This window comes from Panthera tigris, chromosome D3, assembly GCF_018350195.1.
Source record: "Panthera tigris isolate Pti1 chromosome D3, P.tigris_Pti1_mat1.1, whole genome shotgun sequence".
Classification (NCBI taxonomy): Eukaryota; Metazoa; Chordata; class Mammalia; order Carnivora; family Felidae; genus Panthera; species Panthera tigris.
In genome coordinates, this window is record NC_056671.1 from 46,097,704 (window position 1) to 46,114,019 (window position 16,316).

The 16,316-nt window shown below is 43.4% G+C and overlaps 1 protein-coding gene across 4 annotated transcripts in view; it reads left to right on the forward strand.

The window, feature by feature from the left end:
• The window catches only part of LAMA3 (laminin subunit alpha 3), a 274,575-nt gene that overhangs the window by 15,609 nt on the left and 242,650 nt on the right, over positions 1-16,316 (forward strand). The window contains exon 1 of one of the 4 annotated variants that reach the window (XM_042961483.1): positions 2,560-2,598. The exons of the other annotated variants lie outside the window; for them this stretch is intronic. Within the exon in view, the coding sequence (XP_042817417.1) occupies positions 2,596-2,598 (3 nt within the window). The 5' untranslated portion in view covers positions 2,560-2,595. Of the gene's footprint in view, positions 1-2,559; positions 2,599-16,316 lie in introns of those variants that run through there. 4 annotated transcript variants of the gene reach the window in all.

Below are 16,316 nucleotides of genomic sequence, written 5' to 3' on the forward strand. Positions count from 1 at the left end.
TATCAATGAAGGAAAGAACTGCTACCTGGAGATGTGTGTGTACACACATTTGTGTGTAATATCATCTGTTCCTGTATTGAACAAATATAAATTGACATTTATGTGCCAGGCACAGAGGATGGAGATGCAGTGGGCCAAGAATACAAATCTGAACAAGGCAGGGAAAGTCCCTGCCTGCATGGAGGTGACATTCTAAGGAGAGACTGCAACCGATGAGTAAACAAATATAATTCTAGACTGCTATTGTGTCTTGGAGAGAGTTAACAGGATTTTGTCATAGTGATTAATGAAGGGAAACTTCTCTAGGTTGGGTAGATGGAGAGGCTTTCCTAAGGAGGTCTTATTGGTACAGAAACCCAAGGGTTGAGAAGAAATCAGCCCCATCAAGAGGGTGGGAAAATGTGTTCCATGCAGAGGGAACAGGTACGAGGGCTTGGAGGTAGGAATGTGCGTGTCATGTTCTAGGAATTCAGGAGGCCATGCTGCCCTAGTTATGTATTAAAATATTTTTTTATTTATTATTTTTGAGAGAGAGAAAGCATATGAGTGGGGAAGGAGCAGAGGGAGATTGGGAGAGAGGATCTGAAGCAGGCTCTGTGCTGACAGCAGGGAGTCTGATGCGGGGCTGGAACTTACGAACCTTGAGATCATGACCTGGGTGGAAGCCTGACACTTAACCCACTGAGCCATCCAGGCGCCCCATGTATTTTGAAGTTACGTCTGAAAGAGACTTCTGTGTCCTTTCCAGAATTTATAAATACTTCATTTTATTTTTGTATGTATTTATGCCCTTTCTGGTCCTCAAAAGAATTTAGGTGACTGATGAAATTCAAAAACGTTAGACATGGGGCACCCGGGTAGCTCAGTTGGTTGAGTGTCCAACTTTTGATTTCGGCTCAGGTTATGATCTGACATTTGTGGGATTGAGCCCCACTGTGAGTGCAGAGCCTGCTTGGGATTCTCTCTCCCTCTCTCTCTGCCTCTCTGAAAATAAATAAATTAACTTGAAATTGTAAAAAAAATTAAAACATTGTACAAAAGAGTTGGGGGAACGGGACAGTGGGAAAATAGAAGTGATGGGTATAACTACTTTGTAAGGAGATCAATAACTGAAATGGAATTGAAAGAGAAAGGCTTGGCTTGAGGAATGAATCAGATCAGGGTCAGACTATCTCCCTAAGGGCAGTGTCTCACTTTTAGCAGGTCAGTAGCTGATGGTTGAATGAATGTACAATTAGGGCAGACCTGTTCTCACAAATCTAGGCTTTGGCATGAAACTCTTAGGAGGAAGTACTTTGGGTTTGGGGCACTGAGTGGGCAAGCAAAAATGTGACATGGCTCACTTCGTAAACCTGAGCTTGTGTTAGAGCAGGTGACCTACATGCGAGTACAAGTTCAGGTGACCCCTTATTGCCAGTGAAATGCCAACACGAACGACATGGAACGAGAATAGAGGGAGAAGTGGAAGGAAGAGGAATCTATGGAGATCATTAAAATAGGAGTTTAAAAACTTGCAGAAAGAACTTCTGGGGCTCTTTCAAGAAGGAACCGGTTGGTCCTGGAACGCCCAAAAGTAGATTGTATAGTGTCAGAATTAAGAACATGGGCTTTGGAATTAATCGAGCTCGCTCTGAAAGCAACTCTTCCTAAGGATGTGATCCTGGGTGAGTCAGATAACCTCTGTGAGCCTTGGTTTCATCTTTTGTAAAATGGGGATACAATAAATACCATTTAGTTCATAAGGTTATTCTGAAGATTACGTGAAGAAAACCATGTGCATCTGGGACATAGTATTTAATAAGTGGTAACTCTAATTAAAGTTATTGAAAAAGTAGAGATATCAAGGCCTTGATAAAGAGGCCAGATGGGATAGCTGGGGTAGATTGGGAGAGGGAAACCTCTTGAATGGAAAGAAATCACAGGGGAGAAACATGTTATGGCCAACAGAATGACCAGCATTTTCTTTCTTTGCTCTCTGATTTGGCCACGACGGGAAGGTAAGCAAGGAGGGTCGGTAGCTGAGAAGTCTCTGAAACAGGAGAGGTACCAGCTAAAGATGGGAGAGCTGAGTTGAGCACGAGTAGCGCTTCCTGGCCAGAGCAGGCAGGTGGTCAGAAGTTAGGAGCTGAGGATGGGCCCTGGGAGTCCCTGAGGGAATGAGCAAGTTGATTTCCATTAGAGGAGAAAAAGCAGGATTGGATTTAATTACACTGTGTTTTCTAGTGAGTTTAGTGACAAGGGTGTAAGTCTATAATTTCCTGTTGTTTTTTTTAACATCAGGAGTTTAGCTTCTGACATTAAAGGTCAAATCTCTCTCTCTCTCACACACACACAAACACACACACACACACACACACACACACACACACACACACATTTCTTTTACCCATCTGCTCCTCTTCATCACTGATTAACTCATTTATCAATTTCTAGTATATTTCCTGAAGTAACAAAATAGCTTATGCCATTTTAATTGACCGACTAAATGAACAAATGTTAAGTGCCTACTTTCTGCCAGATGCTGTTCTGGGTAGTGAACAAGTCTCTGCTACCAAGGCACTTACAGTGCATTAAAGATGATGGCAAAATTAGCAAATGGTAAGTGCTTCCTGCTCAGAAGAAAGAGAAAGCAGATAAGACAATGGAAGTGTACTTGATCTTAGCCAGAAGGCAGAGAAGCGGTTGGGACAATAGAAGCAGATGGCAGAGTACAGCATTGCTTTTGATGGAGTGGACAAGGAGGACTTCTCAGAGAAGGGATTTAAGTCTGGGAAAAGCATGTTTTCCAGAGAGGGAACAGTAAATGCAAAGACGCTGAGGCAGGAACATACTTGTGTCAGCGTGGGTTGAATAGAGTGATTGAGGAGAAGAAAGCGGGAAGTGGGGGGTTGTGTGTTTGTCTCCTGATAGGAATGATCCAGTAGAGTGCTAAATTGAGATGCAGGAGAGTGTGTGTGTTTAGAGGGTATAATTGCAGATGCAAAGCCCTTGAGCCCTTGGGCAGGAGGGACAGATTCAGTCTTTGTGGGAGATGGGGCAACTTTGGAGCACAGACAGCTTCTCTGCAGCAGTGGGAGGCAAGGAGGGTGTGTGGGCACAAATGCAGGGAAATTTGTGGGTTAGGAAGATGAGCAAATTCAGTAAATTCATCAGGAGAAGGGAAGAGGGAAGAGGAAGGAGGAGGTATCGAGAATGTGTGAATTAATTTCTAGGAGAGTAAAAGAGAATAGAGTGAAACACTGTATCTGAGCATCCTTTCCTGGGTTCCTGTCTCGGCTGCACCACTTGGGCAAGTTGCTCAACCTCTTTGAGCCTCTGTCTCCTTATCTGCAAAAGGGCCTAATGATTGCACTCACCTTGATAGATTTATCGTGCAAATCAAGTCACCATGTGCAAAGTGCAAGGTGTCCTGCCTAGCATGTAGATGTTCCCTTTGGTCATCACTACCATCCATGCAGCTACTTCTGTGGCTGCTGCTGAGAGGGTCACTAGTGACTAGTGGTCACTCATCCTGTGCCTGTCACCGCTGCTTCTGTGGTCCCAGACTGCAGTGTGTGGAAGATTCAGCTGAGGCACTTGCTAAAAATTCTGATTCTTGGGGCACCTGGGTGGCTCGGTCGGTTAAGCGTCTGACTTCAGCTCAGGTCATGATCTCATGGTTCCTGAGTTCGAGCCCCACATCAGGCTCTGTGCTGACAGCTCAGAGCCTGGAGCCTGCTTCGGATTCTGTGTCTCCCTCTCTCTGCCTCTCCCCGGCTCGCACTCTGTCTGTTTCTCTCTCTCTCTCTCTCTCTCAAAAATAAATAAACACTAAAAAAAAAAAAAATAATAATACCTATGGAAAAAAATTCTGATTCTTGGTCTGCCCCTCCCCAGAGACACAGCCTCCAGACAGGGGTGCAGGACCTGAGATCTGAATTTTAAACAAACACCCCAGTGGCCTGCTGGCAATCCTGATGGTGAGGGATCACTTTATGAATGACATCTCATTGACTCTTTACAACCACTGCATATGAATGGAGGTTTAGCCCATTTTAACAAAGGAAAACAAGGCTCAAGGGAGGCTAAATAATTCAGCGAACATGTAACTTGTGGAGGCAGGATTTAAACCTCCATCGTTCTACTCTGAAACGCACCTTTTTGAAATGAGTTGAAAAAAGAAAACCTCCAGAATTTGGCTTGTAGGGACACCATTTCTGAGTAATAAGTGTAAATTTTGTAGCCATTTTCTTCTCTGCAAAAATTTTTCTTATCTTTAAAAAAATACCTGGAATTGGGGTGCCTGGGTGGCTCTGTCAGTTGAGCATCTGACTTCAGCTCAGGTCATGATTTCGTGGTTGGTGAGTTCCAGCCCTGCGTTGGGCTCTGTGCTGACAGCTCAGAACCTGGAGCTTCAGATTCTGTGTCTCCTTCTCTCTCTGCCCCTTCCCCACTCACGCTATGTCTCTGTCTCTGTCTCTCTCAAAAATAAATAAACATTAAAAAAAAAATACCTGGAACCAACCTTGAGCCCTTTGCTTTAAAGATTTCTCAAATCCTTACCTCTGGGACCTCAGCACACTACATGTGTATGCTGCACTTGTGGGGTGAAATCTGTGGGGTGCAGAGCTGGGCGCTCTCTTGTGCTGTGTAATTACCCTTCATCCACCCTGTGCAGACATATGGGTCTGCAGGAAATAGGCAAACTGCTTGTCTTAATCATCAGTAACCACGCTGATGTGCTTTTGTGCCTTTCAGAAGGGGGAATTCTGAAGAAGGTCTGGGAAGGAGCAATCTGGTTTTTAAGTTTATTTATTTTATTATTTTGAGAGAGAGAGAGGAGAGAGAGAGGAGAGAGAGAGGGAGAGAGAGAACAAGCAGGGGAGGGATAGAGAGAGAGAGAGAGAGAGAGAGAGAGAGAGGGAGAGAGAGAATCCCAAGCAGGCTTCCTGGTGTCAGCTCAGAGCCCAACTCTGGGCTCAATCTCATGAACCCTGAGAGCATGACCTGAGCCAAAACCAAGAGTCAGGACACTTAACTGACTGAACCACCCAGGCCCCCCTGGGAAGAGCAATCTTATGTTTGGAATGGGCACACTCCAGAATGTTCTGCACATCAGGGCTCCGGCTGGCTTGGGTTGAGGACTTGAGATAGTGCCTTTAAGGCATGTGGCTTGGGGACCTTTGTGAGTGATGGCTAGGAGAAGGTTGTGGTGGCATGAACGAGCTGATATGTAATTTGGCTGTTGACGGCCAAGTGTGGCTAAGTGCTCCTGTTGCTGGGTTTGCCGAGCCTGCCATGAGGGCATTCATCCACACTTCTGTGGGACAGGGTACTTTCCGGAACCGGGTCTCTGTCCCAGGTTGGGGGCAGGTGTGTGGAAAGTTGCATAACTGCTGTTTCAGTCCGTCCAAATGTAAGACAGGGCTAGTTGATGGAGCTCCCAGAGCAGCTAGATCAGCATGGAAGGCATCTGGCTGTGAGTAACATTACCAGACCCACACACAGGGCCTGGTTCCTACACATCCTGGCTGTGTGGTTTGAGGTAAGGCACTTCACCTCTCTGAGCCTTCTCTTCCTCAAACCTTTGAGTTCTCAATACCTCGATATAAGCCTGGGAATGTTGTGAAGATAAAGCAAAATCAAGCATGGCATGCCTCTCTTGCTTTCCCACATCCCTGTGCCAGCTCGATTCCAACACCTTTCAGTAATACGTGGTGTTTCAGTCACTTCTCTTCTCGCTAAATCTTTAGGGACAGGGGTCAACTCTTAGTGTTTGTGTGTTTGTTTTTAATCCCTGCCATCCAACTCAGTGCTCTACATGTGTAGACAGTTCTGAAACGGCAAATAAAGGAATGAGTGTTCAAACAATAAAATTATATTAGGGAGCACTGCTGTAATATCGGCCTCTAGTTTCTTAGAACCTTACAGTGTTATACAGTGAATTTAGATGGGAAGCATTGTATAGGAGAGGATTTTAGCTGAGGACAATCATCAAAAATGTTAGGAACTAGGAAAGACTTTTTTCCTGTGCTTCTGAAAAAGCCACTTGGTGGGTCTCTGAAACATTGGGCTTCTCTTCTGGGACCTTCCAACCTTAGATCTCAACTCTGTTTCATTGTTTATTTGAACAATTCTGTCCCCTTTCCTTCTAGCCCCTTCTGTTATATTTGCTGTTTTCCATACGGCTAAGCTAATAATAGCCTTGACACAATTCAGAGCATGCATCCCTTGTCCCTATTCCCAAGAGAAGTCCCTTGTCCTTGTCTTTTAGTGTCCTCCTCTCTGGAATACAGAGGAATACCCGCACAGGTTTGTCACATGGATGGATGAATAATCGAACACAAGAGTGAAAGAATCCTCCTCTTCTCTTTGTCCCCCTCTTCTCTGACTTCTCTCAGTTTTGGTCTTGCTTTCATTTACTCCTAAGGTTGTTTTTTTTAAGTTTATTTATTTTGAGAGAGAGAGAGGGAGAGAAAGAGAGAGAGAGAGAGAAGGGGGAGAGAGAGAGAGAGACAGACAGACAGACAGACAGACCCAGAATCCAAAGTAGGCTCCACGCTGTCTGCACAAAGCCTGATGCGGGGCTCCAACCCACAAACTGTGAGATCATGACTTGAGCTGAGATCAAGAGTCAGATGCTTAAACGACTGAGCCACCCCGGCGCCCCTATTTATGGATATTTAAAAAATATTGGACCTCAGAGGCAGAGTTGGATTATGGGTTATTCATAACCCTCTGTTTAATGACATGCTTTCATCATTGGTCCTTGCATGGTCTGACTTAATGTATATGTGGATGGATGGATGGATGGATTTTAAATAGTATAACAAGCATCCAAGTATCTGCTACCAAAACCAAAAACAATGCCTTGATAATAACATCTATCTAACCATACAGTTTCCTCACCTCCTGTCTCTCTGTTTCCCACAGTCTGGGGTAACCATCATTCTGAATCCTTTATTAATTTTTCTTTTGTATACAGTTTTCATTACAACTCTGTATATTCCTAAATAGTAAGTCCTTCTCATTTGGGTTGCTCGTGTTGTCAAATATATTCATTTATTCATTGTTGGTCATTTATTAATTCCTTGTGTAAATACACTGCTGTGATTCATTGTCACTCCTGTGGCTGGGTAATTAGGTTATTCCCAGGATTTTGACCTTGTGAACAGTGCTTCTGTGAATATTCTTGAACATGATGTCATCAAGATTGTGCAAGAATTTATGGGTTATGAGCTTGCGAGTAGAATTCCTGGGTCACAAGAAATGTGAATTTTCGACATTATGAGATAATGCCAAAACAGTTTCCAAAGTCTTTGTGCCGATTCATACTCATACCATATCCTTTCCAATCCTGGTTATCCTCACATTTTGTTTTTTGTTTTTGTTTTGTTTTTTTTAATATATGAAATTTATTGTCAAATTGGTTTCCATACAACACCCAGTGCTCATCCCAAAAGATGCCCTCTTCGATGCCCATCACCTACCCTTCCCTCCCTCCCACCCCCCCATCAACCCTCAGTTTGTTCTTAGTTTTTAAGAGTCTCTTATGCTTTGGCTCTCTCCCACTCTAACCTCATTTTTTTTCCCCTTCCCCTCCCCCATGGGTTTCTGTTAAGTTTCTCAGGATCCACATGAGAGTGAAAACATATGGTATCTGTCTTTCTCTCTATGGCTTATTTCACTTAGCATTACACTCTCCAGTTCCATCCATGTTGCTACAAAGGGCCATATTTCATTCTTTCTCATTGCCACGTAGTACTCCATTGTGTATATAAACCATAATTTCTTCATCCATTCATCAGTTGATGGACATTTAGGCTCTTTCCATAATTTGGCTATTGTTGAGAGTGCTGCTATAAACATTGGGGTACAAATGCCCCTATGCATCAGTACTCCTGTATCCCTTGGGTAAATTCCTAGCAGTGCTACTGCTGGGTCATAGGGTAGGTCTGTTTTTAATTTTTTGAGGAACCTCCACACTTTTCCAGAGTGGCTGCACCAATTTGCATTCCTACCAACAGTGCAAGAGGGTTCCCATTTCTCCACATCCTCTCCAGCATCTATAGTCTCCTGATTTGTTCATTTTGGCCAGTCTGACTGGCGTGAGGTGATATCTGAGTGTGGTTTTGATTTGTATTTCCCTGATGAGGAGCGATGTTGAGCATCTTTTCATGTGCCTGTTGGCCATCTAGATGTCTTCTTTAGAGAAGTGTCTATTCATGTCTTCTGCCCATTTCTTCACTGGATTATTTGTTTTTCGGGTGTGGAGTTTGGTGAGCTCTTTATAGATTTTGGATACTAGCCCTTTGTCCGATATGTCATTTGCAAATATCTTTTCCCATTCTGTTGGTTGCCTTTTAGTTTTGTTGATTGTTTCCTTTGCTGTGCAGAAGCTTTTTATCTTGATGAGGTCCCAATAGTTCATTTTTGCTTTTAATTCCCTTGCCTTTGGGGAATGTGTCAAGTAAGAAATTGCTGTAGCTGAGGTCAGAGAGGTCTTTTCCTGCTTTCTCCTCTAGTGTTTTGATGGTTTCCTGTCTCACATTCAGGTCCTTTATCCATTTTGAGTTTATTTTCGTGAATGGTGTCAGAAAGTGGTCTAGTTTCATTCTTCTGCATGTTGCTATCCTGTTCTCCCAGCACCATTTGTTAAAGAGACTGTCTTTTTTCCATTGGATATTCTTTCCTGCTTTGTCAAAGATTAGTTGACCATACTTTTGTGGGTCTAGTTCTGGGGTTTCTATTCTATTCCATTGGTCTATGTGTCTTTTTTTGTGCCAATACCATGCTGTCTTGATGATGACAGCTTTGTAGTAGAGGCTAAAGTCTGGGATTGTGATGCCTCCTGCTTTGGTCTTCCTCTTCAAAATTACTTTGGCTATTCGGGGCCTTTTGTGGTTCCATATGAATTTTAGGATTGCTTTTTCTAGCTTCAAGAAGAATGCTGGTGCAATTTTGATTGGAATTGTATTGAATGTGTAGATAGCTTTGGGTATTATTGACATTTTAACAATATTTATTCTTCCAACCCATGAGCACGGAATGTTTTTCCATTTCTTTATATCTTCTTCAATTTCCTTCATAAGCTTTCTGTAGTTTTCAGCATACAGATCTTGTACATCTTTGATTAGATTTATTCCTAGGTATTTTATGCTTCTTGGTGCAATTGTGAATGGGATCAGTTTCTTTGTCTTCCTGTTGCTTCATTATTAGTGTATAAGAATGCAACTGATTTCTGTACACTGATTTTGTATCCTGCAACTTTGCTGAATTCATGTATCAGTTCTAGCAGACTTTTGGTGGAGTCTATCGGATTTTCCATGTATAATATCATGTCATCTGCAAAAAGTGAAAGCTTGACTTCATCTTTGCCAATTTTGATGCCTTCGATTTCCTTTTGTTGTCTGATTGCTGATGCTAGCACTTCCAACACTGTGTTAAACAACAGCGGTGAGAGTGGACATCCCTGTCGTGTTCCTGATCTCAGGGGCAAAGCTCTCAGTTTTTCCCCATTGAGGATGATATTAGCTGTGGGCTTTTCATAAATGGCTTTTATGATGTTTAAGTATGTTCCTTCTATCCCGACTTTCTCGAGGGTTTTTATTAAGAAAGGATGCTGAATTTTGTTAAATGCTTTTTCTGCATCGATTGACAGGATCATATGGTTCTTATCTTTTCTTTTATTAATGTGATGTATCATGTTGATTGATTTGCGAATGTTGAACCAGCCCTGCATCCCAGGAATGAATCCCACTTGATCATGGTGAATAATTCTTTTTATAAACTGTTGAATTCAATTTGCTAGTATCTTATTGAGAATTTTTTCATCCATATTCATCAGGGATATTGGCCTGTGGTTCTCTTTTTTTACTGGGTCTCTGTCTGGTTTAGGAATCAAAGTAATGCTGGCTTCATAGAATGAGTCTGGAAGTTTTCCTTCCCTTTCTATTTTTGGAATAGCTGGAGAAGGATAGGTATTATCTCTGCTTTAAATGTCCGGTAGAATTCCCCAGGGAAGTCATCTGGTCCTGGACTCTTATTTGTTGGGAGATTTTTGATAACTGATTCAATGTCTTCGCTGGTTATGGGTCTGTTCAAGCTTTCTATTTCCTCCTGTTTGAGTTTTAGAAGTGTGTGGGTGTTTAGGAATTTGTCCATTTCTTCTAGGTTGTCCAGTTTGTTGGCATGTAATTTTTCATAGTATTCCTTGATAATTGCTTGTATTTCTGAGGGATTGTTTGTAATAATTCCATTTTCATTCATGATTTTATCTATTTGGGTCATCTCCCTTTTCTTTTTGAGAAGCCTGGCTAGGTTTATCAATTTTGTTTATTTTTTCAAAAAACCAACTCTTGGTTTCGTTGATCTGCTCTACAGTTTTTTTAGATTCTATATTGTTTATTTCTGCTCTGATCTTTATTATTTCTCTTCTTCTGCTGGGTTTAGGCTGTCTTTGCTGCTCTACTTCTATTTCCTTTAGGTGTGCTGTTAGATTTTGTATTTGGGATTTTTCTTGTTTCTTGAGATAGGCCTGGATTGCAATGTATTTTCCTCTCAGGACTGCCTTCGCTGCATCCCAAAGCATTTGGATTGTTGTATTTTCATTTTCGTTTGTTTCCATATATTTTTAAATTTCTTCTCTAATTGCCTGGTTGACCCACTCATTCTTTAGTAGGGTGTTCTTTAACCTCCATGCTTTTGGAGGTTTTCCAGACTTTTTCCTGTGGTTGATTTCAAGCTTCATAGCATTGTGGTCCAAAAGTACGCATGGTATGATCTCAATTCTTGTATACTTATGAAGGGCTGTTTTGTGACCCAGTATGTGATCTATCTTGGAGAATGTTCCATGTGCACTCGAGAAGAAAGTATATTCTGTTGCTTTGGGATGCAGAGTTCTAAATATATCTGTCAAGTCCATCTGATCCAATGTATCATTCAGGGCCCTTGTTTCTTTATTGACCATGTGTCTAGATGATCTATCCATTGTAAGTGGGGTATTAAAGTCCCCTGCGATTACCACATTCTTGTCAATAGGGTTGCTTATGTTTGTGAGTAATTGTTTTATATATTTGGGGGCTACCGTATGCAGTGCATAGACATTTATAATTGTTAGCACTTCTTGATGGATAGACCCTGTAATTATTATATAATGCCCTTCTTTATCTCTTGTTACAGCCTTTAATTTAAAGTCTAGTTTGTCTGATACAAGTATGGCTACTCCAGCTCTCTTTTGACTTCCAGTGGCATGATAAATAGTTCTCCATCCCCTCACTTTCAATCTGAAAGTGTCCTCAGGTCTAAAAGGAGTCTCTTGTAGACAGCAAATAGATGGGTCTTGTTTTTTTTATCCATTCTGATACCCTATGTCTTTTGGTTGGCGCATTTAGTCCATTTACATTCATTGTTATTATAGAAAGATACGGGTTTAGAGTCATTGTGATGTCCGTAGGTTTCATGCTTGTAGCGATGTCTCTGGTACTTTGTCTCACAGGATCCCCCTTAGGATCTCTTGTAGGGCTGGTTTAGTGGTGATGAATTCCTTCAGTTTTTGTTTGTTTGTGAAGACCTTTATCTCTCCTTCTATTCTAAATGACAGATTTGCTGGATAGAGGATTCTCGGCTGCATATTTTTTCTGTTCATCACATTGAAGGTTTCCTGCCATTCCTTTATGGCCTGCCAAGTTTCAGTAGAGAGATCCGTCACGAGTCTTATCGGTCTCCCTTTAAATTTTTTTTTTAATGTTTATTTATTTTTGAGACAGAGAGAGACAGAGCATGAATGGGGGAGGGGCAGAGAGAGAGGGAGACACAGAATCGGAAGCAGGCTCCAGGCTCTGAGCCATCAGCTCAGAGCCTGATGCGGGGCTCGAACTCACGAACCGTGAGATCGTGACCTGAGCTGAAGTCGGACGCTCAACTGACTGAGCCACCCAGGCGCTCCTATCGGTCTCCTTTTATATGTTAGAGCACGTTTATCCCTAGCTGCTTTCAGAATTTTCTCTTTATCCTTGTATTTTGCCAGTTTCACTATGATATGTCGTGCAGAAGATTGATTCAAGTTACGTCTGAAGGGAGTTCTCTGTGCCTCTTGGATTTCAATGCCTTTTTCCTTCCCCAGATCCGGGAAGTTCTCAGCTATGATTTCTTCAAGTACACCTTCAGCACCTTTCCCTCTCTCTTCCTCCTCTGGAATACCAATTATGCATATGTTATTTCTCTTTAGTGCATCACTTAGTTCTCTAATTTTCCCCTCATACTCCTGGATTTTTTTTTATCTCTCTTTTTCTCAGCTTCTTCTTTTTCCATAATTTTATCTTCTAGTTCACTTATTCTCTCCTCTGCCTCTTCAATCCGAGCCGTAGTTGTCTCCATTTTATTTTGCAGTTCATTGATAGCATTTTTTTAGCTCCTCCTGGCTGTTCCTTAGTCCCTTGATCTCTGTAGCAAGAGATTCTCTGCTGTCCTTTATACTGTTTTCAAGCCCAGCGATTAATTTTATGACTATTATTCTAAATTCACTTTCTGTTATATTGTTTAAATCATTTTTGATCAGTTCGTTAGCTGTTGTTATTTCCTGGATGTTTTTCTGAGGGGAATTCTTCCGTTTCATCATTTTGGCTAGTCCCTGGAGTGGTGCGGGACTGCAGGGCACTTCCCCTGTGCTGTCTTGAATAACTTGCATTGGTAGGCGGGGCCGCAGTCAGACCTGATGTCTGCCCAGCCCACCGCTGGGTCCACAGTCAGACTGGTGTGTACCTTCTCTTTCCCTCTCCTAGGGGCGGGATTCACTGTGGGGTGGCATGGCCCGTCTGGGCTACTTGCACACTGCCAGGCTTGTGGTGCTGGGGATGTGGCGTATTAGCTGGGGTGGATCAGCAAGGTGCACAGGGGTGGGAGGGGCAGGCTCAGCTCACTTTTCCTTCGGAGATCAGCTTTGGGAGGGGCCCTGTGGCACCAGGAGGGAGTCAGACCTGCCGGAGGGATGGATCTGCAGAAGCACAATGTTGGGTGTTTGCCCGGTGCAAGCCAGTTCCCTGACAGGAACTGGTTTCCTTTGGAATTTTCGCTGCGGATGGGCGAGGGAGATGGCGCTGGCCAGTGCCTTTGTTCCCCGCCAAGCTGAGCTCTGTCGTCCGGGGCTCAACAACTCTCCCTCCCGTTGTCCTCCAGCCCTCCCGTTCTCTGAGCAGATCTGTTAACTTGTAACCTTCCAGATGTTAAGTCCCACTTGCTGTCCGAACACACTCCGTCCGGCCCCTCCGCTTTTGCCAGCCAGACTCGGGGGGCTCTGCTTGGCCGGCGGGCTGCCCCTTCTCCCGGGCTCCCTCCCGCCAGTCCGTGTAGTGCGCACTGCCTCGCCGCCCTTCCTACCCTCTTCCGTGGGCCTCTCGTCTGCGCTTGGCTCCAGAGACTCCGTTTCTGCTAGTCTCCTGGTGGTTTTCTGGGTTATTTAGGCAGGTGTGGGTGGAATCTAAGTGATCTGCAGGACGCAGTGAGCCCAGTGTCCTCCTACGCTGCCATCTTCCCAGAAGCCCCCTTATCCTCACATTTTGAACAGTATTACCCTGTGGTCTGCCTTGATCACTAACGGTGGTGAGAGTGAACATTTCTTTGAATGCTTCCTGATGTATGTGTTTCCTCTCTGTAAAATACCTATTCCTACTTTTGCCCTTCTTTTTAGTGATCTGTTTATACTTTCCTTATTGATTGGCAGAAGTTTGGCGTATATTTCTGATGAGAATTCTTTGTTGATTTTATGTTTTTGGTTCAGGTATTGATTCTTGTGTAAGACAGCACCCCAAAACTTAATGGCTTAAAACGATAATTTTTTTTCTCGTTATTCTGTGGGGTGACGGGGCTCAGCTAGATGGTTCTTCTGCTCCATGCGGTGTCACCTGGAATAGCTCAGGTGTATTCAGTAGCTGCCTAGGCAGGACTGGACGGTCCCAGAGGCTTTATGAACATGTCAGATGTCTCTGTGGTCTTCCGTGTGTCCTCTCCATTTGCTTAGCGGGGGCTTTCTCATAGCATGGTGATCTGGGGGTAGTTGGCCTTCTTACCTGGAGGTTGGCTTGCAAGAGGAGGAAGGCAGAATCCGCTAGTCCTTTGAAGGCCTTTGCTCAAAAATCCCAGAATGTTGCTTCTGCAAATAATGAAGTCAGTCTGGATTCGAGAGGAGAGAATAATCTCCAGGGAAGATAGCCTCTACCTCTTGATGTGTGAAGTGACAGCCACACACACACTCACACACACACACACAGAAGGAATTGATGTCAGCTGTCATGAAAGACTGTCTGCCACTTGTATACTGTGAATGTCTTTCAGTTTGTAACTCTTCTTTCTACTTCTTTAAGGTGAACCAATATTCTTAATTTTAGTACCATAGTCAAGTCCCTCTCTTCTTTTGTAGTCAATGTTTTTTGAATCTTGTTTAAGAAATCATTCCTTCCTCCAAATTCTGAAAGATATTCTCTGGTATTTTTCACTAATTGGCTTTAAAGTTTATTTTTGACATGAAGTCCTTAATTCATCTGAAGCTGATTTTCATTTGTGGCTTGTGTAGGAATTTGATTTTATTGTTTTCCATTGGATATGGATTAGCTCACTGATCTGATGTAGTGCCTCTGTATATAAACTAAGGTTTTAAAAATGCACGGTCTGTTTTGGGCTCTTTTCTGTCCTGGAGAACCGTTTCTCTCATCTTGCTCTGTTTTAATTATAACAGCTTCATAGTAAGCCCTGATACTCGAAGGGCAGGCTTCCTTCTCCCTGCTCTCTTTGTTCAGCAATATCCTGGCTTTTCTTAGTCTTTTACTCTTCCATATAAATTTTAGAATTATCTTACTGTGCTCCAAGAGAATCTCTATTGAGTTTTCGTTGGACTTGTATCGACTTTTAGATCAACTTTGGGGAATTGTAAGTTTTTGATATTACCCTATCCAAGAAAATAGTTGTTTCATTTATTTAGATTTTAGAAATTCTTTTAATAAATTTTGTTTGTTTCTTGAATTCCACATATGAGTGAAATCATATGCTATTTGTCTTTCTCTGTCTGACTTATTTCACTTAGCATAATACCCTGTGGGTCCATCCATGCTGTTGCAAATGATGAGATCTCACTTTTTTTTTTTTAATGTTCATTTATTTATTTTTGAGACAGAGAGCAAGGGACGGGCAGAGAGAGAGGGGGTAGGGGGATAGAGGATCCCAAGCAGGCTCTGTGCTGACAGCAGAGAGCCCGATGTGGGGCTCGAACTCACAAACCATGAGATCATGACCTGAGCCAAAGTCGGACACTCAACTGACTGAGCCACCCAGGCACCTCAGAGATCTCATTCTTTTTTACGGCTGAGTAACATTCTGTTGTATATACACACTGCTGTTCTCTATCCATTCGTCTACCAATGGACACTTGAGTTGATTCCATACGTAGGCTGTTGTAAATAATGCTGCTATAAACTTAGGGATGCATATATCTTTTCAAATTAGTGTTTTTGTTTTCTTTGGGTAGATACCCAGTAGTGGAATTAGTGAATCATATGGTAATCCTATTTTTATTTTTTTGAGGAACCTCTATACTGTTTTCCAAAGCGACTGCACCAATTTGCATTCCCACCAACGGCACACAAGAATACCTTTTTCTCCACATCCTTGCCAACACTTGAATTTCTTGTCTTTTTGGTTCTAGCCACTCTGACAGGGGTGCTGGTGGTGACATTTCTCTTCAGCCCCCTCCCTTCCCAGGGTAGATAGTGAGACAGTTTTGGGAACCAGTGTGAGTACTCTCCACTTATCCTGCTAGCACCCGTGTATTCCCCAGCAGACCTGCCCCATCCACCACTGCCCCATTTGGCATGTGTCCCTCCAAAGCCGCTTTTGCCCCAACGCGCCCTGCAAACCACCCCAGGAGGGATCGGCGCCACTCCAAAGTGACTCCTGCTCTGGGAAGAGGGGAAGATAACCACACACACCAGTGTTCTGCATCCCCAGCGGCCGTTCCTTATAGCCAGAGGCACAGAGTGAGTGTCCTGGTGATCGGCATGGCTACAGACCCAGCAGGCAGACGGGGGGCAGGCAGCTGGTCTGACCGCCTGCCCTGCCCGCCAACAAAAACCTCTCATGGGGCATCACAGGAAGAGTGCCCTGCAGTCCGGTGTGATGGTAGATGGACTGAGGACAGACATCTGGACTGACCGCTGACCCTGCCCAGCTACCAGCCCGCAGCACCCCCAGCAGGTCCACCAGCCTCTACGTTGCAGAGGAGGCTCCCAACATTGACATTGGCCAAGGCCTTTGCAAACAAGCCTGGCCAGACAAGTTCAACATTCATG